This window comes from Nyctereutes procyonoides, unplaced genomic scaffold (genome assembly GCF_905146905.1).
Source record: "Nyctereutes procyonoides isolate TBG_1078 unplaced genomic scaffold, NYPRO_anot_genome, whole genome shotgun sequence".
Classification (NCBI taxonomy): Eukaryota; Metazoa; Chordata; class Mammalia; order Carnivora; family Canidae; genus Nyctereutes; species Nyctereutes procyonoides.
In genome coordinates this window covers 48,771,140-48,797,918 of record NW_026575042.1, presented here as the reverse complement: position 1 = coordinate 48,797,918, position 26,779 = coordinate 48,771,140, and the positions used below count along the sequence as shown (strand labels likewise).

Sequence of the window (26,779 nt, the reverse complement as noted above, 5' to 3'; positions counted from 1 at the left end):
TCTAGCATTTAAAGTTTACAGCAGTTTTGAGGGCAGAATTAATTATAAGATGATCCCCAAGATCACCCTCCCCGCCCCCCCTGTTAAACCTGAGATCCTGTCCTGCTGCATGGTCAAGGAATCTCACGATCTAATTAAGGTCACACATCGGTTGGTTTGGAGTTAATCCTAAGGGTGACCATCCTATAGGCCCAATATAATTCTACGATTTCTTTAAAAGCAGTTTTCTCCAGCTGGTAGCGGAAGATGGAGTCAGATTCCAAGTGTGAGAGAGACTCGACATGCCACCGGTGCCTGGAAGATGAAGGACCCCGTGGCAAGGAGTAAGCACAGGCTCAAACCTGCATGAGCAGGAAAGCCCGGCACTGGCTGAGCAAGCAGCCGACGGACGCTCTGGTGTCGGCCTCTGGGACGGCCTCTAAGCTGAGAAGCTGCAAGCCGTGCCGGCCTTCCCGCTGCGGGTGGAACTGAGGGACCGGAAGTGGATGTTGGTCTGGAAGCCTTTACGTTTGGGGTGATCTGTTGTGCGCAGAAAACCCAACCCCTTCCACCAAGACTCACAAGGTGATGAAAACTTCACAAAGGTTCGGACAGTAAGTAGCCAAAGTGAGTCTGATCTAGCAGCTCGGGAACCACAAACTATTAAGGTAACTCACTCCGTCAGCGCAGTTTGGTGGAAACTGGAAGAACCATCGGGGCTCAGCTCTTAAAAATGCTGCAGCCTTCAGGGCAGCTGATGCCAACAGGGACGCCACAAGGAAAGGTCGGTGCCCTTTAACGCTAGCTGTAGGTCGCTCCTGAGTGGATCTCCAGCAAATAGGCTTGAGTGAATTAAATCACACAGATACACAAGAACAATTCTATACAAAATCTTTATAAATTCACTTATTTCACCAAAAGTATACAAGCAGTATCAATTCGTTGGGACAAAAAGGAGTACTTTTGTTCTCCGCAGGCCACGGAATGAAGTCCTTGGACAGCTCCAAGCTGCTCTCCGTCCGGAGGAACTGAACTAGGTTTGAAAACAGCGCTGTCCGAGAAAGAGGACAGCTGAGGGTGGGAAGGGGACCTGAATGTGTTAACCCCCGCCGTGTGACCCCACTACCCGAGAACCGTACCGGCCTGCTTTCTACGTAAGGCTGTGATTTGTACAATGCACACGTTTCCAAGACTGTTTAACCTCTACTTATAAATTAATTCACAGGATTCATATCATTGCTTTTTAGCTTCAAATGGATATTAGCCAAAAATAACACAAAAACGATCCCTTTGCAAGCAACACCTTTACTCCTCCTTCCTAAATGCAAACGTCACGAGATCAGATTACAACGTCCTAACTTCTCCTCTAAGAGGCCTGTGACCTGAGACAGGAGACCCACACCTTGTTCTACCAACCTGCAGACCTCTCCTACCGCGTCCACCGCTATCACGTCGCTGCCGGGCCCGGATCTCAAGGAACTCAGGGCCTAGCTTGTCTTTTACACCCAGAAATGTGTAAGTAAGTAAAGGAGAGTGATCCGGGGACGAGAGGCCCCGGGTGCGCCACATGGCTCACTGCTGAGAGGGCGGGTCACGGGGTATGAGCCAAGCACACTTCTAGCAGCCACGCGGGGCTTTACTTCGCTCGCCTCATCCACGATCTGGGTACCTGGCTGGCAGGTGGCAGGTGTGACGCGCCACACGCAGATCTGAGTCCTTGAATAACATGCCCCTTGCCAGGTTTTCTCCCTTTGTAGAACATGGAGAATCGTCTCTCCTTGCCCCAGTGGAGCAGATGAAGTTCTGTGGACATCCACAGCTAAGGTCCTCCAAATCCTGCCAGCAAGACCTTTAGTGCACATCAAGCGGGCTCCCCTAAAGACCAAATGGTACGTTTCAGTTAGGTACCATGCTGGCATCTGGAGACCTCGGGGAGCCCTACTTTGACCTTGAGATTGGGTTTTAGCCAACTTCCTGTTGAGGAACAGCCAAAAATCTTTAATAAAGAGATGGTAAAAGGCGGAAAAAGCAGCCTCACGTCAGTTTACCAGCTCATTCGGGACGATCTAAAAAAAGGACCCTCTCCTGTAGGCAGGATTTTTTTCGCTTCTGTGAACCACTGAAATTCTATCTTATTTGAGTAGCTTGGGTTTTATTAGAGACCAATATCGGGTGAGATGGATTTAAAACGAAAATCTCTACGGCAAGCATCTCGCCTACAAAGGAGGGAAGAGGCGGCAAAAATTCAAGTGTCTGTTTCCCTGCCCTGGGAAGGGTCTAGAACAACGCAGCAGCTCCCCTCGGAGCCCTGCCTTGCGAGATCCTCCGCATCGGAATCCGAACCCAGAAGAGGCGACACAGGTATTTACAAAACCGGGAGTTCCTCCCAAACCGGACCTCCTGCTCATCCTGGGAGAACCCTACGAAGGAGCCCTTAAAGGGGCCCAGTGGCGTTCTTGGCCACGCGGGGAACGCGCCAACCTGGGTCCGGCATCTAGCACCCTTGCTGAGTACCCGGCCGCCCACGGTGAGCCCGGCAGCAGCTGACCCCCACCCCCGGCCCCCATGCAGCCCGCGAGCCCCGTGTGGAAGCGATCGGCCGTGCACACGCTGAGCCTCGCAGCCCCGCGTCCGCAGCTGTTCCCACTCGAGCTGCACGCAGGCTGCGGCCGAGGAAGGCGGCGTTGGCCTACACGTTGGTCTCCAGCCCCAGCAGGCGCCCCATCCTCTCCACGTTCTTGTCGATGGTCGCCTGGCAGGTAATCTCCTTGGCGCATTCCATGGGGAACCAGCCCCTCTCCCCGTCCCGCAGCCGTTCGCCTTCGTACCAGCCTGCAGGCGAGAGCAGGGGCCTCCTGAGGCAGCCGGGGATGGCCCTGGGCCCGGGACTGCAGGGCCGCCCCCCACCCGCCCCCAGCTCGTGTGGCCGCCGATGGAGGCGAGGAGAGGGCAACGGGGGAAGGGCCTCAAGACAGCATGAGCGACACCCCGAGGTGGGACGCCATCGGGGGGCGGCTGGCGAGCCTGTGAGTGGGGCAGGGCCGGGGAGGGGGTGCTGGGCACAGGGCCTGCAGGCAAGGGACTGTTTATTCCCCCTAAGGGAGGAGGGAAGAGCCTCTGGAGAGGAGCACGGAGTCACCGAGGGACGGGGAAGGGGGGACTCTTCCAGTCGCTTTTGAACCACACACCCCGTGACTGCTTCACGTTCCAGAACATTCCAAGCAGCCGTGCTGCCAAGGGGAAGCCGGCGCCCGGGAGGCAGCCCCGGGGAGGCGGGCGACGCACTCCTGTGCCAAGCTGGGCCACTCACCATCGCCGACCCGCTGGTAGATGAGAACCACGTCGGCCACCTGCAGGGACAGCTCGTCGGGCTGCTTGGCGGTGAAGGACCGAACGACTTCCACCTGGGTCAGCGCTGCGACGGGGAAGGCGACACGCTGAGCGCGGCGGGGACAACCGTGCACCTCAAGGCCCAGGCAGGAACGCTGCCTCAGACGCCCAGGAGCCCCAGGGGCCTTCCACGGTGCCCGAGTCCCCGCAGCCAGCAGCCCGACAAGGAGCCGCGGGCCCGGCCACAGAGAGCACACAACAGCCGTTGTGCGTGGGGAAACCGAGGCCAGACACCGAGGCTGTGCCCCGGCCCGGCTGCAGGACACCTGTCCCCCGGCCGCCCGGACAGGGAGGCGCCGCTCTGCAGCTCCCCAGAATGCTGAACCGGAACCGGCCATCGTAACCCCAGGGGCTCCGCACCGACGGCAGCTCTTAGTTTTTTAACATGAAACCTGCTTTGTGGGCGACGCTCAAACCGACCACGGTAGCCGCCGCTCTAAGCGCGAAGCTGTGACTTTGGGGTGCTCCGGGATGAGCAGCGGCGCTGCCCCTGGTTCTCTCCATCTGACCTCCGGGGACAAATATCCAGAGGCAGGAATCTCGGGGGGAAGCCGCTCATCCAGGCACGTGACCCCGCCCGACTGCAGCGGTTCCTACTCCCCAAGCAGAATGGATCCTCTTGGATATTCTTGCTTGATGTAAATAATCCATGTCCTCAATGCTATCACTTTGATAAATAAGGCCACAAGGGATGGCAAATTTAAAAAAAAAAATGCATTTCCGCTTAGATTCAGAGCGTCTGGAGAAGGCTCGCACGTGCGGCCCCTGCCCTCTACCGACCGCTGAAAACCTAAGAGCTTCACAGCACGAGGAGGCCTCTCAGTACAGGAAACCTAATCCTGGCAATCACCCTGTACCTTCTCCGGTGATGCACCTGCCTCTGGGGGTGATTAAACTGCCACGTTTATACAACAAAAGAGTGAACCTTGGATTTGGATTCAGATCCCCTGGCTTCCCAAGCAGGGAGCAGGGGTGGTGGCCGGTGACTATCAACCCAGTGGCCCTCGGATGCCTGGTGGCTCAGCGGTTGACCGTCTGCCTTCGGCCCAGGGCGTGATCCTGGGGTCCCGGGATCGAGTCCCACGTCGGGCTCCCTGCAGGGAGCCTGCTGCTCCCTCTGCCTGTGTCTCTGCCTCTCTCTGTGTCTCTCTCATGAATAAATAAATAAAATCTTTAAAACTCCTAATAAGCCAGCGGCCAGCAGGGGGCACAGCTGCCCTCCCGGTACTCACAGGTTCGGTCCAGGGGCGGCTTCCCGCTGCTGCGTCCCAGGGCGGTGATCCAGCGGGCCCGCTCGCTCCTAAACAGAGGGGACATCCAGGTTCAGGGCCCTTGAACAAAGGAGGAGGGAACCGAGAGAGGGATTCCCGGCGGGTTACGGGGTCGGGGAGGGCGCTGGGGGCGAGGGGGCAGGTATCTTATTTTAGAAAAGTCAATCTGGGGATTCTGGGCGGAACACCTGTCCTCCCTGTTAGAAGATTCTGAATGAAGTTGGCTAATTACTGGTCAACTGGGATCTGTCCTGCGACGGTGCAACGTTTAATAAGGAGCCGAACACACAACACCTCGTTGCATGGAGATACTCAGTGCACTTGATCCGATTTCACATTTCAAGAGAGTAAATTCCATTTTAAGAAATTCCGAGGCAGTCGGTCTGTCTGCATCCCCCCCCCCCCCCCGCCACACCATTTCGGACCCGACGAATCCAGACCTTAAGGTGCTTGAGCTCCCCTTGCAGCTAATACCGTCCAACCTGAGCCTTCCTGAACTAAGTTCTTTTAACTTTTTTTTTTTTTTGGACCGTGTGCAAGTGCTCCAAACAATGAACAGAGCCAAAAGTTTTTTTTTTTTTTTCAAGGAATAACAGACTTTTTAAATAATAAGCTTTGCGATGACACGGAACCAGGTAGTCCTTTCACGAGAGGTCAGAAGCCTCACTTAAGCGTCTCTCCAGGATAGAGTCATCCCCGGTTTTTGATCTGGAAAGTCACGTAGCAGGATCGAGGCTGATACGGTGCTGGCGCTCCCGACGCACACCTGCCCACGCGCCTCCTCCTCTTCCAGGGGTCCCGCTCCTGGAGCGGAGGGACCCCAGACCTCGAGGAGACCCGCTCAGGGGACCCTGGGCCTCAGGACCTCGAGGAGCCTCGCTCGGGGGGACCCTGGGCCCCAGGACCTTGGGGAGCCCCACTTGGGGGACCCCAGGACCTCAAGGAGCCCTGCTCAGGGACCCCAGGACCTCGGAAGCCTGAAAAACCCTGAAAGTGGGTCAATCCCTGTTTCCTCGATGACCAAAGACCCGCTAGTGTCGCCTGCCCGCCTGTCTTTCCGGGGTGGGTGCTGCGGCCCCCGGAGGACCCGAGCTCCCCGACGGGGCTCCTGGAAGCGGATTCCGGATGCGGCGAGGGGCACATGCTGCCACCGGTAAGACCTAGGTTTGCTCCAGGTAAATGACCATCTCTCCTGGGCTCTTCTGGGCGGACACGGGTCTTGGGAGCGTGTCACACACGAGGACAGCGGACAGTGTCACCCCATCCCACGTACTCCCCGTCACCAGCGAGATCCCTAAGGGAGGCGCAGCGGCCAGGCCAGGCTCCCCCCGACAAGGCCCTTGGTCAGGACGCGGGGGTCGGGCCCACAGCCCTTAGGGTGCTAGGTCCTGCGGATGGACACGTTCTGAGGAGGGTCCCTGGGGACGGGGTGAGGGGACCCTATCCTGCAGCTGCAATATGAAGGGCAAAGAACCCGTGCGGCCCTCCCGGGGCCCGTCCCCGCGTCTCAGCACCGCGGCCGCTCGGGCCCAAACGCCACACAGATGCCACCGCAGACCCAGGCGGCCGGGGTGCCACCTGCCGCTGCCCTTGGGGCCTCGTGCCCAGGCCCCCAGGTGCCCCAGGAGGGCCCAGGTGGGGAGGGTGGCGGCACCCTGGACGCATGTCCTGTGGCCAGAGGACCGCCACCCAAGCCACCGGAGTCCCGACGCCGACGTGGCCAGGCCGGCGGAATCCAGAGGCAGCTGCGTGTCCGGCAGCGCAGAGGCCACGGCGGGGACACGGGCGGCGGCCAGGCGGGCTTCCGGGTGCGAGTGTGTAAGACTCGCAAGGGGCTCACCTCCCAACCTACGTGCTGGGAACCTGCTACGCCAGGTGACACGGACACAGCTGAGCGCACGGAGGAGTCCTCCCACCCTGCAAACGGACGGGGCGGGGGCGGGGGAGGCTCGGGGGAGCCCGCGGGGGGCACCAGGGCGCAGCCTCGGTTGTGGGGTCCTGCCCCGGGTCAGCCCGCGCTCACCCGGAGCCTCCCTCGGGTTGTCTCCCTCTCCCCCCCACTGCTTGCACACTCTCCCTCCCTCCCTCTCCCCCCCCACTGCTTGCACACTCGCTCCCTCCCTCCCTCAGATAAATCCATCTTCAAAAAAAAAAAAAAGATGCAGCAGCTTTGCAGAGGAGGGCTCGTGGGAACAGCAGCAGGTCTCGGGGTGCGCGGACCGCACAGGTGCCCAGGGCTCCCCTAGAGACCTGCGCGCTTAGGGACAGCAGTGGGGCTGCCTGGTCACGACTGGCCACCACCAGGGGAGGCTAAGAGCGCTCAGGTGACAGGTTAGGGCCCCGCAGAGGGGCTAGGGTGCGAGAGCCGCTGGGGAGGCCCGTCCCCCGGGGCTGCGGAGGGGCCGCCTGGCCCGCGGTGTCCGCCGCTCGCGCCGCAAGTCGCAGACCCAGGCACCCACCTGTCGGACACCCCCGGCGACCCCGACCCGGCCAAGTCACGGTCAAGCCCGGCCACACAGGCCTCGTCCCAGCGTCCCCTCAGGCCAGTGGGCCCGCACCGCCCACTCGGTACTTTATTCCAGAAGTATCTCGAACAATGGGACGCCCGAAATTCACCGCCCTGTTGTTTCCACAGGCATCCCCCCCCCCGCTTTTTTTAAAAATATTTTTTTTATTTATTCATGAGAGAGGGAGAGAGGCAGAGACCCAGGCAGAGGGAGAGGCAGGCTCCGTGCAGGGAGCCCGATGCGGGACTCGATCCCGGGACCCCAGGATCACGCCCCGGGCTGAAGGCGGCGCAAACCGCTGCGCCCCCCGGGCTGCCCTTTGCTACATTCTCAGCTAATCGAAGCTACGATCAGTTCCACAATGTCACCGTCTTCCAAAGCGTGACCTGGCCTTGGGTCCACGGGCCACACCCTTCCTACCGACAACAGTTTTTCCAAGGAGGTCAACAGTTACGTTTTTTTTTCCCTTTTTCCCAACCGAAGAATAAGTAACCAAAGGACAAACGTACGTGACCAAAGTTCTGCAAGTATGACAAGGCCAGAATGGGGCGAACCTTGTTCTCCCAACCAGTTTGCTGACAGACCGTGAGAACCACATACAACGTAAAAGAGGGGACACTTAACCACCCTCGCCTACACGTTTTTGCAAAATCTGAGAAGCAAAGAGAATTAATAGTCTACACAGACCAAAACTCTGATCGCTCATGTCGAGGTGAGGCCAGGGCTGACCTGCACGTGTCCACACGCGACACGACTCACGGGCCCTCTCAACGGCCGGGTGCTGCTTCGGAGAGAGGTGCCTCTGGCCGTAACCGGCTTCGCGTCCGCAGCGCGGCCGTCCCAGGCCGTGTGCGCTCCGAGGCGCCCGTTTATTCACTTTGCAACTGAGTTGGAGTCGGGGGGGGGGGGGGGGGGGCTCCTCCACCCACGGAGACCTGCCCCGTCGCCCCTTGCGCCCTCAATCAGGAACCACGGATCCGAGAGAGGCCCAGGCCCACCCCACGTGCGGGCGGCCCGACGCGACGTCCTGAGAACCTCCGTGACCGGGGAGGCCCGCATCCTCTCCGTCCACGCCAACGTCAAAAGGCAAGAGGGTGAACAGATGCTGCGGCAGGTGCCCGGGAAGGAGCGAGCCGCGGTGTGCACAAAGGGCCCGGCCCGGCGTGTCCCTTTACGGCCTGCGCTCCTGGGATAACGTCAGGAACGAGGGGGAGGTGACATCGGGTATGAGAGGGGCAGGGGAGGCTCTGCTGACGCGGCAAGACCGGAACAGGGAACAAACAACCCTCAGTAAAGAGAAAAGGAAAACGCAAAGCGAAACCAGTCACGCTTCCACCGCTTCGCCGTCGCTAACTACGACCCACTAGCCCACGTCTGCTCCGGAGATTCCTCTAGCAGGTCTGGACAAGCACTAACCTCCAAAGCTTTTCAGACGTTTTCATCCTTAAAGTCATATATGAAGGGGTGCGGGGTCGGGGGAGCTGGGCGGCTCAGCCAGTTAAGCCTCCGACTCTTGATCTCAGCTTAGGTTTTTTTTTTTTTTCTTTTTTAAGATTTTATCTCTTTATTCATGAGAGACCCAGAGAGAAGCAGAGACCCAGGCAGAGGGAGAAGCAGGCTCCCTGCGGGGAGCCCGACGTGGGACTCGATCCCGGGACCCCGGGGTCACGGCCTGAGCCCAAGGCAGACGCTCAACCACTGAGCCACCCAGGTGTCCCTCCGCTTAGGTTTTGACCTCAAGTTTGTGAGTTCAAGCCCCACAGTGGACTCCAAGTCAGGCATGGAGCCTACTTAAAAAAACAAAATAAAATAAAATAAAATAAATAAATAAATAAAATAAAATATTTTTAAATTTAAAAAGTAAAATAAAAAATGAAATAAAATAATTTAAATAAAATAAAACTAAAATATTTTTTAAATTTAAAACATAAAATAAAATATAAAATAAAATTAAAAAAAATAAAATATTTTTTAAATTTAAAAAACAAAATAATAAAATAAAATAAATAAAAAGATAAAATAAAGTAAAAAAATCCTAGAAGATCCAAAGCTCAAACGGCCGAAATTCTCTTTTTAAGAGAGGCTTCCCCCCAACAGAGGAAGGCCGGGTCTGTCTTCACTGGCCAAGGGATTTAATCACTTTCGGGTTGAAGAAGGGCCGTCCCGATCCCAGGTGCTGCACGAGGCTCCTGCTGTCCACCTGCACAGACCCGCACCGCCCCCCCCGCCCCCCGAAGAGCGCGCCTGGAACGCGGCGGGGCTCTAGCAATTCCATGGAAGCGCTCTGGGACCTCAGAAAAAGGTCTTTCTTTGTTTTATGAATAAACACAGAGGATGAAGCTCCCTTGCCCATTCCCTCTGCTAACTCTCAAGTTCATCTGGAATACTCCGTTTTGGCCATTTTCACATCCCAAGTAGCTTTTACATCAACCTGTCCCTCTCGGTCTCCTTCAGCCTTTGAAGAGTCACGTCTAGCGCCAAAAGAGATGAAACGGCCCTTTTGAAACGTTTTCGCTGGACGCTTTATAATTTCACTCTTTTTCTGGTGTCTCTCGCCGGAGCCAGAGATGCCTTCGTGGCTCTACTTTCGCTAAGACTTTGCTACAGCCTCAGGGTCGTTACCCACCGGCTGCTGACCCACTCTGATTACACCCTGGCCGACCCGAGTGGGAGGATGTGCAGGATCCCTGGGGACAACGAGCGGGGGACTCTCCTCTCCTCTCCTCCTGCTCCACTTGCCTGTGAGGACTGTTTCCGGGGGAGGTTTCCAGTTTCTAAGCAAATACACGGGGCAACCGTTGCCTCCGAACGGGCCAAATCAAAGGAGTGGATTTGAAGATGAAGCTGCCTTGCCCTTGTCCAGCGTGAGGCTGGACGGCACCCCCGCCCCCGGGGCCGCCACAGATGCACACAGCAGGCAAGCTTAGTCAGCCTCTGCATCAACTCTGATGGGAAAGTGGATTCATTAAGGTCTCCCCAAACTGGGTGTCTCTTCTGATAGAAATCACTGGGCTCTTGGCTGTCTGGCTGACGGGAGGGGATCGCAAAAAGGCCTCTTATCTAGGAAGACTCATGGTCTAGACTCAAACTACCAGGTGTCAACTACCCATGGCTCGTGGGTCATGCCTTCACCGATGATTAAAATGAAGGGACGTTTAAAGCACTCCCTAAATACAAAAGCACAGCACCTCAGGCACAATGCACCCGTCAGGACTCAAGAAGATGAAAGTAGTAACCTCCATCTCTCAAGACGCAGAGGGCGTCGCAACGGAAAGATGAGCTCGCGGGAAGCAACAGATCCAGTGCTCGGCGCAGAGTAGGTGCTCAGCACAACAGAGCCAGTAGCTCCCGTCGCTGTTTTCAGGGCGTCTCAGGCCAAGGGCAACAGGCAGGGAACAGTGAGAGCAGGTGCTCGGAGGCCCAGTCCCTGCACAGACTTACTGCGTCTCGGCCCCGAGCAGCATTTCCACTTTCTCACTCGCGTGGTTGCTGAGGACCGTCAGGGTGAAGAGGTGGCTAGCAGAGCTCTGTCTTGAATAAAGCATCGTAGAACTGTTCTTCCCTGGAGAAGAATTAAGCTCTTCACTGTCACAAGACTCCACCAGCAGCTGATCTCTTAAGGAATAATCGTTGACGTTGTAACTTTCTTCGCTGCGGGGAAAAGGGAAAAGGACGTGTCAGCGACTCCGTGGATAAGAGGGTGACACTGTCCGTTTTCCAGTCACGTGCGACTTGAAGCGCGGGGAGAACGTGATGGGGAGGGAGGCAGGAAGGAAAGGAAGAGAAGGATTTATTTAAAAAACAAAAACAAAACAAACAAACAAACAAAAAACCCCACACCAGGACCTGGAATCTGAATTCCGTACGCTGCTTATGAATCAACGGCCCCTTCCCAAATTCAGCCTGGGAATTACTATTTCCCTGTCATATGCTAAGTTAAAAGCAGTATTAAAAGGGAATCTGAACGCGCTAGCTTCACCTTCCGTTATCCTGGGGGGCTGTGATCACAAGTGAGACCCACACGCGGGGTGGTAACGCCCGGACGGGCCCGCTGCCCCAGTGCTCCCGTGGCCCACGGAGCAGGGAGGGCGTCCCGGACCTGCCCACGCTCTGGGTACCAAGGGCTCACCCCCAGCCTTGTCCAAACCACTAGGCACAGGACGGAAGAAGAGCCCTAGGGGTCTGCGGAGACTCCTCCTCTCCCAACACACGCCGCCCCCCCACCTGCTTCAGGGGCCAGCGGCACGGACTTCGTTCTCCCTGCCTGCGCCCCAGAGCCCCAGTAGTCCTCATTCCCGTCGCACTGTGACCGTGCTTCATCTGCCTCCACCCCCCACCCTGAGCACCCACCCCCCGACTGGTTTCTGAACCCTTTCTACTGTGTCCTCCCAGAACGGATCCCTGTGGGGAATCCAGCAAAATCCTATAAATCCTCAGCCTTAGACTTGAACCCGCCCCTTCACCTTCCTGCCTTAACAGAAACTTGGCTCTCGCTAGAAAACTTGGCCTCCCCTGGAGGCTCTCTGTGGGTTTGTGTCTCGTAGCTGCTGCTTGAAAAGGATCACTTCTTCCTCCCCAAAAGTCTTGAGCTTTGAAGCTCCTGCTGTCCGGCTCTATCCCATAATCAAAGTTGGGGACAGACTCCTGGATGGGTTAGGAGTCGTCCGCCCTTACGAGTTAAGTCACTGGCTCACCGTCTCTCTCCACCACTACTCTCTTGAATTTCCACGGAGGGGAGCCTCCCCTTACCCTGGCTTCTCATTTCCTTACTCCCCCCCTTCCCAACCATCTGACCCTCTGCCCTCCCACCCGACCATCATCACACCTGAGACCTTGTCATTGCCATCGACCGCAACCTCTCTGCAATCCCAATGTCAAGCACCCTCTCCAACCATCTGTCTCTACAACTCGCCTCCTCTTCTTCTAATCCTCAACCCAACCATTCTTTAGCTACAGACTCTACCACCTTCCCCCTGTTCTTAAACACTTACTTTGCGTCCTCTCCTTCATGCTTATTAGCTTACCCAGCTTGGATTTCTTGGTACGTAGTTAAAATCACTCCTTGCAATCCCTCCTTGGCAAATCCCAACCCTGGTTAGATCGGGCCCTCCCTTTACCCTGCCTGCATCTGTCTCCTGCAGCTGAACATGGGAGACCTCAAGGAATAACTGTTGAATAAATGGATGATTATTCAATATATTCTAATATATTCTAAGAACAAAATTGACTATTTACCTTATTTAAGAATCAATGTAAATGTACAAACTCCGAGGAACTAAAAGAAAAGGAAACTCTTTGTGCCTAGTCAATTATACTAGGAATTTCAAGATAGGCTATTTTGCTCAAGATTTCTTAAATTTTGGGACACCTGGGTGGCTTAGTGGTTGAGCGTCTGCCTTGGGCTCAGGTCCTGATCCCGGGATCCAGAATCGAGTCCCACATCAGGTTCCCTGCCTTTCTCTGTGTCTCTCATGAATGAATAAATAAAATCTTAAAAAAAAAAGAGATTTCTTAAAATTTCTTTCATTCAGTGGTATACATTTCCAGCTGTCAATCACTTCCTTGTGACTCTCCTTAGACAACTTTATAAAATCTTTTCAAAATTTAATTTGATACCTCACCCCCCCCAAAAAAAAAAACAGCAAACACAGTTATGAACGATAAGCAAAATCCTGCCTTCTGATTGTCTCACTTGTTGCTAGGGTAATTCTCCGTATTAATTAAAAGTTCACACGGCAAGATCATTTCCAAAGCTCTTCTGAGATTCCCTACAGAGCAACACAGCCAGGAGTTAGGATATATAAAATATTTCTCACACCACAATACGGTTTATCAAAGTTCACATCGTTTCTATAAAAAGAAGAAAGCAGGATAATACATTTTACAAATAAACATTATATATATATACACACACACACACAAATTTGAGAGTGAGAGACAGAGCATGAGCATGGGGAGGGCCAGAGGTGGAATCTCAGGCTGACTCCCCGCTGAGCTCAGAGTCTGATGCGGGCTCAATCCCACAACCTGAGATCAAGACCTGAGCTGAAATCAAGAGTTTGATGTTTAACTAATTGAGCCACCCAGACAACTCCAGGTTAAATAAATAAATAAATAAATAAATAAATAAATAAATAAATAAATAAAATCTTGTTTACCAGAAACAAAGCAGTCAATTTTTGGCAGAGCAGGAAAAGTTTACAATATTATCTAGATCTCTTAAGCATGGATTTAATAGCACATGACTCAGGATAAAAACCAAACTGCCAAACACAAAAGCAAAAAAAAACACCCGAAAAACCAAAAAGCAAACCTCAACAACATCGAAACAAGAGAAAGAACAAGATGAATGAGGGCTTCTTTGTTATCATCCTCTTTCTCTACCTCCTAGTTACTTCTTTCGGTCCAACTCACAAAAGTTAAACAAGATGACCTGTTAGTCAAAGACACCCATTTCCAGATAAAAATAGTTCTTTGTTTCCTCAGAGAAATCCAAGCATCCTAATGTTGTGAATAGGAGTATTCAGACAGTGCCTTAACCAATGACGTTGCACAAGTATTCTTCATATTTCCAAAAAAAAAAATAAAAAGATAAAAAAATAAAAGGTAAAGGGCTGTATCTGCCATAAAGCCATCATTCGAGATGACTCAAGTTCCAAACCGTCATCAGCTTAAAGTGGTTCCATCTATTCGGTGGTCCCCAGGAGAGTTCAAGACCCAGAGGCCCCAGGAAAGCTTCGTAAATGAGCATGAATAAACTAGTTCAGTCTTTCTTTTCCTCTTAATTTTCTGAGTTCCTCTTTTCCCCAGTGTTTGTATAGATACAAATAATACTCTGCGAGTGTGTTTCACTGATGCTCTGAATCTTTATCCTTTGGGAACAATGAAAGCCAGAAAAAGTAGAAAAATTAAGTGTTTTTTTTTTTTCCTCATTGTTCTCTTAAGCAATGACAACCACAACAGCATTAAGAGCTGGGGTGACCGTGTGACCTCATTTATGCCTGTTGCCTTCTCCAATGTCCAGTTGGGAAGACGAACTGTGGCCACTTTATTTATATCTATGTGAGTTCACCTCGAGGTATCCGCTTCTACACACCTGCACATCTGTGTCACTGACTGTGCCCGAACAGGGAACTTGCCCCACTGTTTGCACTCCTGAATCCAAAATAGGATGCAGGAAACATGGTTTGGTTTGGTTTTTAACAGATTCAATAGCCATCACCCAGTACCATTATTTCATTTAGACCTGTAAACGTCTTCATGACATAATCAATAATGTTTGCGACATCTTCACTACTCTTTCAACAAATTTATGTTTCAAGAAAAAAACCCTGGTTTCGTTTAACAGTAGCGAAATAAACTGACTATTTATTCTCACCCTCTACTGTTCAAACCCAATGGAACGAAACTAAAAAGCAACTTCCTCTGGCTAGCACGTCCACACTCTCCCCGCCCCGACACACACTCCCACACTCACTCTCATAAAGGTTCAAAATAACTGTATTTTCTCCTCTCTGAATCTGCTAACTACTGGAGGACGGGCAGCCCTGGTGGCGTAGTGGTTTAGCGCGGCCTGCAGGCCAGGGCGCGATCCTGGAGACCTGGGATCGAGTCCCACGTTGGGCTCCTGCATGGAGCCTGCTTCTCCCTCTGCCTGGGTCTCTGCCTCTCTCTCTCTCTCTCTATCATCAATCAATCAATCAATCAATCAATCTTTAAAAAAAAAATACTGGAGGACATTCATTCCGCTGGTGTCAGCCGGCACCTACTCGCTCATGCTACTACCAAAGGATAGCTCTGCATCACACTATGTGCCTCAGCTGAAAGAAGGGGGGAGAACCCACAGCCAGACGCGGCTACTTGCACACTATTCCCTTCCTCGGCTTCCTTGCCCGCGTCCAATAAGGATAACGCAGGCTAAGCCAGGCTTAGGGAAAGCCACCCCTTTCCTGAGGGAAGTTGATGCTAATCAGACTTCCCCATGTTTGTCTCTATCATTTAACAAACATATGGTTTACATAGTCTCTGAAACAATCTGGATCATGTAATTAGGAAGTTAAATTGCTCAGAAAAGGGCAAATGGAAAAACCACCTTTCCTCGCATGGGGAGGTTTATACGTAGACTTCCTCTGATTGTCTTATACGTGCTCCAAGTTCGCCAGCTGCTCATCAAGGCTGTCGGCTTTGTGGGCTTTGTGCAAGCAGCGGCTGCTATCAGGGGCGGCAATCAAATCTATAGAAGTTTGTTGCTCTGTGGTGTAAGCAAGGACGGGTCTCCCTGTTGAACCCTACCCAGAGTCCCAGTAGCCTCTGCTGAGATTCCTTTCTCGCTTTCTTTTTCACCCAGATAGAGAACAGGATATGGTGGTAAACACATACCTCAGTCCTTCCCCCAGGAAGGCCTTCCTTTCTTAAGCACTTCAGATAGTGTTCGGTCCTACTATCTGCGGCCTCACAGCGTGGGTTAAACATGACCTACCTTACTGCGTGTAGTAGCTTTCTTAGAGACATTACTATGGATCACTTTTAACTTTCCGTCTCCTCGAACTTCTCTAAAGGTTGGAATTTTTCATAATGGGCCTATATCTATTACTTTGGAATCAGGGCGGCATTTTCCAACTGCATCCAACGTGCACACGTTCTGAAAACACCGAAACCACATACAGACGCATGCACTGGTGAGTGCAGGATGACAGACACCCGTCTCGGTGCAGGAGTTACTCTGGGGAGAGGAGGAGGAAGATGGGATGGAGATACTGTAGATGCGTCTGCAGGATTACATCAGGCTTTTTTGTTGAAGGAGGAATGATCTGAGAGTATTATTATGGAAAAAAAAAAGTATCTTAAATCTGGGTGATAGGTATCTCAGTGTTTGATAATTTTCTGTATGTTTGAAATACTTTACAAGCCACGTTTATAAAGAAAAACTTTTTTTTTTAAAGTAATTTTTTTTAAATTTTTTTTTTTTATTTATTTTATGATAGTCACAGAGAGAGAGAGAGAGAGAAAGAGGCAGAGACATAGGCAGAGGGAGAAGCAGGCTCCATGCACCGGGAGCCTGACGTGGGATTCGATCCGGGGTCTCCAGGATCACGCCCTGGGCCAAAGGCAGGCGCCAAACCGCTGCGCCACCCAGGGATCCCTATAAAGAAAAACTTAAAGAATAATAAGTGCATCATGTCTGTGGATGTGTGAGGGATGAGTTGAAGTGACTATTGCACAATGGAATTTTTTTTGGCCCTACAAACAACTGATTATTTGCAGATGACATCATTGGCTGAAAAGCTCTTATGAAGTGAGAGTTAATTCAATAAAGTGGTTAAGAAAAAAAAAAAAAACAAAACTTTTCCTAGATATGACACTCAGAAAGCGTAATCAGAGTAATCATCTTATTTATAATAGCCACAAAAGCCATAAAACATTTAGGATTAAACCTCATAGGCTGCTATAGAAAGACAGCCTCCAGATACTTGAGAAGAAGGCCTGAATGGATAGGGAAGTTTGATATTACAGAGGCATCAATTCTTCTTAAATTAAAATATAATTTTATCACAGCCCAATGAAATACAAACAAGGTTTTTTGGGATGTTTTTGAAGAGGGGGACTAGTCCAGCTGATTCTCAAACATAGAAAAAAAAACATAGAAAAAATAAACACGTAAGCACGGTCAGAAGGATTATAAAAAAAGAATGAGAGTGGTCCAGCCTTAGGACAGACTCAAACCATGTTGTAAAACGACAGTGAGTCAAAGACCGAGCCTGGAGCCTCAGCGGACGGATTAGTGAAATGGAACAGTGGACTCATGAACTGACCCAAACACGTGTGGGAATTTAGGGCATAGTAAAGGTTACATTGCAAATCTATGGGGCATTTTAACAGGTTAGTCAATAAATAATGTTGGAACATCTGAAGAAATGTGAAAAAGTAAAAAAAAAAAAAATGGACCCAATCTCATTCAGCAACAAGGATATTCCCTTAGACCCAAACTCTGCGGACATTGAGTCATGAGGAAGAATGGGGACAGGACAGGTCTTTCTCCTGGGCCCAGAGCATCAGGGCTTGCCTTGTCACTGGGCAGGGAGGTGCTTTTAAACATGCAAATACCTTCAGGAGAGTTCCTACCTTAACCCTTATTAGCAAATGTTTTACTTCCAGTATCTGCTGAGGATGCCCAGTCCTGGGAAATAGGCTAGTTGGCCACGATGGAGCCCGACATGGGAAAGGAAAGATGTGGCGGGGGGGAAAGGTCAGACTGTGAAGGCCGGCTTTCCCACCACCTCACTGCACCTCAGGCCTAACTGTGAGTCCTCTCCCATTTGACCGTGGCCTTGTTCTGGAATTTTTTTTTAAGATTTTATTTATTTATTTGAGAGAGCAAGAGAGAAAGAGGGGACAAGAGGATTGGCAGAGGCAGAGGGAGAAGTAGGCTCCCCAGTGAGCACATCCCCTGGGATGTGGGGGCTCCATCCCAGGACCCCAGGATTATAACCTGAGCTGACCGCAGACGCTCAACCGACTGAGCCACCAGGTGCCAAAACCTGACAGATGGAATCCCAACCAGCGCCTCCAATCCTTCCTTTCATAAAAGAGCGACATTTAGAAGACGCTATCAAGAATCATCCAAAATGAAACATGATTTTCTGCAAATGTCAAGACAGCGATGTGTATCTTTCTTACCGAGCAGTAGCTCCCTTTCCAGAGACTTCGTTTAAAACGTGTGCACAGGTTCCCTGTTCTGAAAGCCATTTACTTGGCTGGTGCCAAGACAAAGGCCTCCCGAGCTAGCGGCTGCCTGCCCTTTTCCGTTTCCTCAGACCCTGCCCCGGCATGCCGGTGGGATCGCTCCCCAAGGCCAACACGGCCCAGCACCCCACCAAACCCAATGACCCGGATCTCAGCACCATTCTTGGCATCTACAAAATCGGATGGTGTTGAGCTCCCGCGTGGCACCCTGGAACTCTATCGTCCTCTGCTAATGACCCTGTGACGTCATTTCTCCATCAACCTTCTTTCGGGTCATTCTCAGGATCCTCTCCTAGCCCCTTGTTTTTCCCTCAGGGATTCATAATAGCTCTGCCATTCTGCTGGAGTGCTGACTCACACGACCTGATGCGATTTTATAAGATCAAAGATTCAAAGATCAATACTTTCCTTCAAGACAGGTGATAAGACGTCTTCGGGTGCAGAGTTCAGTTTGCTTCTCTTCCCTTTCTAAATCCCCATATTGGATCTTGTGCTTCACTAGAATAAGAACACTCTAGCTGGGGCACCTGGGCGGCTCAGGTCATGATCTCAGGGTTGTGGGATCGAGTCCCGCATGGGGGCATCAGGCTCCCGGCCCGGCAGGGTGTTCGCTTCTCCCTCTCCCTGTGCATGTTTGCCCTCGTGCACGCAACCTCTTGATATCACCCTCAAATCAATCAACCCATCAGTCAATCTTTAAAACAAATACTCCAGTTAACACTTCTGGGACGAAGACCACTGATCTGCACTGAAACTTATTTTGAGCGAAGAGGCTGAAGCACTACGTCGCCACACACTGATGCTGCTTTCCGCCCTAAAGCTTGGTTTCAGATTAATGCAAACAAGCTCTTAGTCAAGTGACATACGATTTTAAAGTACTGAAGTGCAGTAGAGTAGGTAAGAGCAGAGCCTTGGACTAGAACGTCTGGTAAGAATCCCAACTCTCTCACTCACTTTGTGATCCTGAGCGGGCTACTGACCCTCCGTGTTCTCCCACCTGTAAAATGGGGATAACGGTACCGATCTCCTTGGACTGTCGTGAGGATTAAGCGAGAGAATGCACTTACTTTCTTTCTGCACGCGGAGCTCTTACACGCACGCCTAGCGCACCACTCAGCAGGCGTCAGTAATTAAAATTCTCTTTAATTTTCCTGACGGATAATGCATTTTGATGGCCTGACGTTTTGTTAAAGGCTTGATAATTACAGGCACTCTGCCAATGGGCAAGTGGACCAAGCGTGATCTGAACTGAATACCTAGGGTCAGGAAAGTCGGGATTTGGCAGGCACTCCAACAAAACAAGGCACGGCATTTATTCGGAGACTGATTTCAGACAGGCTTACTCGCTCAGTTCATCAAAATAATTCTGAAGACTAACAAACAGGCCGCATGCTTCCTATTTCATTGTCAACGATTTAACAAATGGTTATAAGGACCACATTTGTTGGGCAGATAAGGATCTAACGGGGCTTCACTGTTGCCAAGAAATGTGGCTCGTGACCCATCACGGACTAGACGGGCCTCATTCCTCTCACCACAGATCTCCACATCCCACAACCCAGGCCCCTGTTGTGCAAACCCCTGAACCCCTGGTCCTTGAAAAGGGGAAACGGGCGGCTCCGAGAGGTTGTTAGCACCGTACCGAAGCTTTCTCCCCGGCATAAGCAGGACTAGACAAGCTCTGAAGAGCAAGCAAGCAGCTTCCTAAGTTGGTAACAGGATCATCACAAACGACTAAGTAATCCTCACATTCGGGTTCACTTCCACTGACTGACTCTCTCTCTCTCCCCCCACGTCAGAGGCCTCAGCCATAGAACAGAAACCCTACTACCACTAGGTCGCTGCGACAACTCAGTGGTGCGCTGTGTCCGCACTCGGAACGCTGCTAAAGGCACCTGCTCCCCAGCACAGGTCTCATCATCACGGCTATTACTACTCACTTAACTGCAGGGAGTACCTGAAAACATCATGGTTGGAGAATTCAGAAGAAGAATGAAAAAAAAAAAACACGATATACACGATATACTTTCTGGCACAGACAAGAAGACTAGACTAGGGTTCTGCGTCCCTTCTGCATTATGCCCAACACCCAGGCCCACGGATCCACGTGCTCCAAATGTGAAGGACACAGGTGGCCCGAGGGCAACTAAGAGGCATGACCGACCGACAGGATACTCAGGGGAACCACAGCTGGGTGACCAGCACCAGCCACACCGGTGGGTTCGAGACCTCCAATCACCTCCGGCTTCTTGAAACTCAACGGCCCACCCTGTCCTGCGTTTATCCTGAAGGCAAGCGTGGATTCTCTCGCGGAGCTCTTTCTGTTTCCCAGGCGACTTGGACGTTTTTAGTGCTCCGTGGAAAAGCGGGCTTCCTGGCTACGGCTGGAGCTGTCTCCCATCGGATCAGCCGTCAGCCTCCCCTGCTTCTGGTCCACCACGTCCCACGGTGTCCAGCCCCGGGGGACGCAGCACGGCTGAACCTAAACAATCGTGCCTCTCCTGCTCCCCTTTGTCACACGTCGGCTTTCCCAGCCTCCCCTATGATGACATGTCTCGTGACCCATGAGACATAAGTCTTCTGGCGATTGTCTGGAAAGGTTTTCCTCCGCTGATTAAAAAAGAAAAGAAAAGAAAAGCCACTTGAGGAAAGTGCCCCCTCGGTCAGCCTCTGTTTCTCAGCCGTGCCGCCATCCTGGGTCTTCGAATGAATCTTGATGCCTGGGCCTGCAGAAGCCATCTGCAACCACGGAGCTACACACGTGGGGGTACAAGTGGCCGGAGCACACGGCAGCGGACGATCGGACAAGGGCTGGGCTGCTCCTGGCCACCGGGCCCAGGCCGCCCTCCTTGGTAATATCCTTGCAGAGAGAAGGAGCCGTCCTTAGGATTCGAGCCACTATTCTTTGCACGTTGTTACATACAGACCAGAGCTCTCCCAAGTGACCCAACTGGGGATCCCCTGAAGAGGAACGGAGCACGCAGGGTTTCCTGAGCTCACCGGACTTGTGTGTGTGATGATGATGATGATGATTCACTAGTTTTATTACTTAAATCCTTTGGTTTGATTACACTTTCACTTGCAGCTCAAAACATTAGTTGATAGGACAGTACAAAATAAAAACAGGCCTTAAACACACTTCCCCTGTGGAGCACGGGGTCGATAAACAAAGGTCCAGACTTGGTTTTGCCAAAATTAATTAAAAATGGGCATATAATGGAGCAGAATTACAAAAATTACATCCTCTAAATATAAGGAAAATTCAAAGAAATTTTAGCCAGCATGAGGGGTCCGCCCAGTGAGCAATGCATTCACTCAAACTGTTTATATTTACACAGTTGGTTCGAATCGAACATTTATAAGTGATCGTCATGGGCCAGGTGCTGGGCCATCCGCTGAGGGTACAAAGGTCAGCAAGACAGACATGAACACAGTAACACAAATGATACGGCAGAGAAAGTGTGGGGTTTTATGGGACCATAAAGCCACAGAAATGACCCGCTACAGAGGACTGGATATGAACTCCTAGTGCATGTGACAATTAATCTAAGACCTACAGAATGAAAGGGACGGGGACACCTGGGGGGCTCGGTGGTTGAGCGTCTGTCTTGGGCTCAGGTCGTGACCCCGGGTCCTGAGATGGAGCCCACATCCCTGCTCGGCAGGGAGCCTGCTTCTCCCTCTCCTTCTGTTCCTTTCCACTCACGCTCTTTCTCTCTTACTCACGCTCTCTTTTTCAATAAATAAAATCTTTTAAAAAATAAGTAAATCAGGCAGCCCCAGTGGCTCAGCGGTTTAGTGCTGCCTTCAGCCCAGGGCCTGATCCTGGAGTCCCGGGATCGAGTCCCACGTTGGGCTCCTGCATGGAGCCTGCTTCTCCCTCTGCCTGTGTCTCTGCCTCTCTCTCTCTCTCTCTCTTTGTGTGTCTCTCATGAACAAATAAATAAAATATTTTTTAAAAAATAAGTAAATCAATCAATAAGAATAAAAAAGGACTTTGCCTTGATCGAAAAGGCTTGGATGGAACAGATCTGTGGGAAGAGAGACAATTCAGGCAAAGAAAGAACCTACTGGTTAGAGAGGTGGTTCAGTACGGCTGAGTACAAGGTGAGACCACACAAGGGCCATTTGCAAGGGATGGACTGAGTAGATGGGTCTTTTAAAAAGCACACTTTTACGTTGCACCATGGGATGTAAAGTGGATGGAGGGATGGTGGCATGAGTCCAGCCAGGTGTGTCTCACAGGTGAATTCAAAGTGGTGCCACATGGGCACTCCCAATGAGAGACGGGAGAAGCAGTGATTGGCTGGAGGGGGGAGAGCAATGAGCACAAGGAGCCAAAGTAGCCTTCTGGGTTTATTGCAGAGCAACCAGATGCATGGAGGCGGCCTTAACAGGAAGGAAGAGACCTTGGAGAAGGAACAGGTCTGAAGCAGAAGAAGTAGATAAAGGAAACCTATGGGCCCTCCAGATAGAAGTGCTCGAGTCACAGGACCATGATGGCATCCAAAATTATGAAAAAACAGCATCCGTCATTGTTTACAAAAAAGGTGTGCTCTCTACCGCTGGCTTAGAACGCTATTCCTAAGCACCTTTATTCATTATGTGATGATAATCATAACTTCACAGTGCTGACGGGTTGGGGGAGCGCAGGGCGTTGAACCGTGACCTCCCAAAGTCTGTTCAAGTCCTAAACCCCGATACCTGCACACGTGACCTTATTGAGAAATAAGGTCTTTGCAGACGTAATCAAGGTAGGGTGAGATCATCCCGGAGTGGAGGAGGCCCTGAATCCGGGAACTGGTGTCCTTGTAAGGAGAGAGAGAGAGATTTACAGACAGAGAGGGAAGAAGGCCACCTGAAGACAGAGGCAGAGGTCGGAGTTATGCTGCTACAAGCCAAGGGATCGCAGGGGCCAGAAGAAGTGAGGCAGGATTCTCTCCAGAGACTTTGGAGGGAGCACGGACCGGCCAACATTTTTATTTCAGACCACGGCCTCCAGAACGGTGACACTATCCCTTCCTGTTGTCTTAAGCCACCCAGTGTGTGAGCCTTTTACTCTAACAGCTGGAGGGGGGGAGCGGGGAGAAAAAGAGGGGAAACTGCTTTTTGCTTCAGAAGAAGAAACTGGGAGAGAAGACTTAAGCCAGATATTAGGCTCTGCATGAGAACAGGGCAGTGGACTACCTGACGGAACAAGGTTTCTGAGAGTTTGAACCTGTTTGGGTCTTCGATTCAGTTTCTGCATCTCGGAACTGGACACGACAGTACGTGGCCCCTAAGGCTGGACACAGGGTATGGTTTGTGTAACTGTAACGGATACCTACAGAGAAGTTATTACAGGGCACGGATCAATCGTCATTAATGTGGGAGTAAAACCTGGCAATCTGGTCCCCTATCACGGCATTGCTATCGTTGCTGCGTCAGGTCTGATACATCGGCGCACCTCCACCATCCTCAAGGCAGCACTGGCCGCCAGTTTGCCGTCGCTGAGGCACGGCGGTTCTCAAACGGGGACCATTTGGCCCTCACAAGGGACAGAGAGCCATGTCTGGAGGCGTTTTGGGTTGTCGCAGCTAAGAAGGAGATGCTACTGGCAAAGAGTGGGGGTAGAGACGAGGCGGGCTGCTAAAAACATCCTACGAGGGACAGGGCAGCCCCCACGACAAAGAGCTATCAGGCCTCCAGAGCACCGCAGAGGTGGGGGCACCTGGGTGGCCCAGTCGGTTAGGCCTGTGCCCTGGGCTCAGGTCATGACCCCAGGGCCTGGGATTGAGCCCCGAGGAGGGCTCCCGCTTCTCCCTTTCCCTCTCCCCTCCCTCATGCGCTCACTCGCTCTCTCTCAAATAAATAGATAAAATCTTAAAAAAAGAAAAAAAAAAGTGCCGTGGTGAGAACCGTGCCCTAGAAGTGCCCACATAACCTACCGTCAGAGCTTCAACTACCAAAGAATTCACGTTCTCATCCAGAAGAGTCGGACTGGTCACCCATCCTTCAGAAATTTGGTAGAAGAGACTATTAAATACAGGGGCCTGCAACCAGCCCGGAGCTAATGGGAGACTTTAAACTCCCTATAATATTAAAAAAAAAAAAAAGGTGAACATCCCCGACCTAGAAGAGAGCCCCAGGGTCGTGACCTGCTGTGCAAGGCCTCACACCAATACCTGCACCGCAGAGCTGCGCGGCCGCAGCCCCCCTGCCGCCCCGACGGAGGAGGAAGGGCCTGCGGCCCCCCAGGCGGCCTCCCCCGGAGGTTGCCCCGGAGCCACAGGGAGGCGGGCACAGGCGGGCCCAGGCAATGCCCCCGTCTGCACCCGGCAGCCCCACCTGAGTCACGGGTGCTCCGGCCCTTGCAGCTCCTTCCTGCGGCCCCGGCATGCGAAGCATTCGCCGTCTCGCCGTCGCCTCCCTGACGCTCCAGTGTAAATAGGGCTGCGCATTCTGCACATTCTTGGCCAGGCCTGTTTATCAAGTCTCCCTGGTCTGCCTGTCCCCCGCACCGCGTATTCGGGCCGCAAACAACTTGAGCCTTCGGTGCTATTCTCCTAGTCAAGAGCACCTTAGAAATAGGGTGAGATTGTGGGTAAGGGGGTGGGGACAATCCCCGTTTGGGTAAAGGCAGAGATAAGCACCAAGCTGGCCCTCTTCACTGGAGCTCTGTTTTTCTTTCATTTACTGATATTTCAAGCAAAGAAATACGGGACAGTTACTAAAGCAACGTTCCGCATAATGGCAAAATCTGCCGCGGAGGGCAGAGTACACGGCTAAGTGGAATGGTGTGTGCCTTAATTCTCAAGTGCCAAAAGCCTGGATTTACAGGGTGGTTCTAGGCCAGTTCGAGAGCAAGAGTTTGTACTAAACTGGTTTAAAGGGGATCCCTGGGGGGCTCAGCGGTTTAGCGCCTGCCTTCGGTCCAGGGCGTGATCCTGGAGTCCCGGGATCGAGTCCCGCATCGGGCTCCCTGCATGGAGCCTGCTCCTCCCTCTGCCTGTGGTCTCTGCCTCTCTCTCTCTCTCTCTCTCTCTCTCTCTCTCTCTCTCTCTCGCTGTGTGTGTGTCTCTCATGAATAAATAAATAAAATCTTAAAAAAAAAACTGGTCTAAATACCCTTAACGTTTTCATCAACTCAACTGAAGACATCCTAATCAAAGCTACATTTATATTTAAAATTGGCCTCATCCTGTCAATGTGTATTTTATCAACAGTCAATGTATATTTTATCAACAAAACAAAAAGTTTAGTTCAAGCTTTTGGTCCATCGAGATAGAGCCAGCATTTCAACAGCTGGAAGATGTTAAAAGTCCAGAGTAACGGCATTTGAAGAGTCATATATAATTACTTTCCCCTAAAAACAAAACATCTTCCAAAAAAAAAAAAAAAAAAGACAAGGAAACAAGCGATCTCTAGGAAACCAACAAAACATAAGAATACAAAATTATAATCCGTCTCCAGTTTTTATTTATAAAATTCACTTTAGCTATTAGAACTACTTAAACTGCGCCAGGTAAGAGAAACTCTTTCTTCCTGAAGTTATGGCAACACTATTTTCCTAAGTAGGAGAAACAGTCATCAGCACCTTTATGTATTGATCTGTAATCGAATTACGGCTTTTCAGGATCGACCCTTCAGGATTCACTTCAGCTGGACAGCCAAGCAGCTGAAATAGCTCCTAATGCAGCCCGATTAAAAGGAACAAAAAGAAAAGCTCAAACTCTCAGTTTAGCTGGAGCTTTCAAGCTAAAATATCAGCAACTCAAAAGCAGCACCTAAACAACTATCTCATGATAGATTTATACATTTATCTTATATATTCTAGAAGCCTGTTACCATGATTCTCTCCCGCTTTCCAGATAAATGCAGTCCACCATCATTGCCTGCCTATGTGGAAAAAAAAAATCCCACAGATTTATGTTCTTTCTCTAAGTTCATATTCTAGAAAAGATGGGATATTTATGGGACGCCTGGGTGGCTCAGTGGGGTGACCCTGGGGTCCTGGGATCGAGTCCCACGTCGGGCTCCCTGCATGGGGCCTGCTTCTCCCTCTGCCTGTGTCTCTGCCTCTCTCTCTCTCTGTCTTGTGAATAAATAAAATATTAAAAAAGAAAGATGGGACATTTATGAAGGATCAGTAGAAAAATACTTTACAATCCTCAATCCACTGAGTACACCTGATGAATGTTCCGTAAAGAAAGACAGAGCTGAGGGGAGCATACGTGTGCATGTGCGCACTTATGTGCACCCGCACTTACGGGTGTGGAATATGCTGCTCACGGATTTACTTTTTATTCCTTTCAGAAGGAAGTACTGGTGTACTGCTCTCATTTTGCCAGTCACAGGGAGACTTCCTAGACCAGCGACCATGAAGAGCAGTGGGTTTAATTTTTTATTTTTTATTTTTTAAATTTTTATTTATTTATTTATTTATGATAGTCACAGAGAGAGAAAGAGAGAGAGGCAGAGACATAGGCAGATGGAGAAGCAGGCTCCATGCACCGGGAGCCCGACGTGGGATTCGATCCCGGGTCTCCAGGATCGCGCCCTGGGCCAAAGGCAGGCACCAAACCGCTGCGCCACCCAGGGATCCCTGAGCAGTGGGTTTTAAATTCAGCTGCACACACTAGCATGGCATCCCAGCTCATTCTCAACTGGAGCAACTTTGATCTGTTTTATACAAAAATTGTACAGTAGACGAAGTCGGAAAAATGCTGAAGGGGAATAATACGAGTGCTACCTCCCCAGGGATGTTAGGAGAATCCAAGGATATAAATGTGTAAAATGCTCAGAAGAGTGGCTTGCACGCCAGAAAAGCTCAACAGAGCTGCTGCTGATGTAAGCCCTGACGGTGTGTGTGATTTAAAGAAAGCAAAACACCGATGCTACTATGACTCC

At 51.3% G+C, this 26,779-nt stretch overlaps 1 protein-coding gene across 1 annotated transcript in view; it reads right to left on the bottom strand.

Annotated features, from left to right (window-relative positions):
- Positions 1-853: 853 nt before the first annotated feature.
- The window catches only part of ARHGEF26 (Rho guanine nucleotide exchange factor 26), a gene marked incomplete at its 5' end in the record, with an annotated part of 113,155 nt that continues 87,229 nt past the window's right edge, over positions 854-26,779 (bottom strand). The window contains 4 exons of the mRNA XM_055321054.1: positions 854-2,811; positions 3,290-3,394; positions 4,602-4,669; positions 10,589-10,798. Coding sequence (XP_055177029.1) covers positions 2,669-2,811; positions 3,290-3,394; positions 4,602-4,669; positions 10,589-10,798 — 526 coding nt within the window. The remainder of the gene's footprint in view (positions 2,812-3,289; positions 3,395-4,601; positions 4,670-10,588; positions 10,799-26,779) is intronic.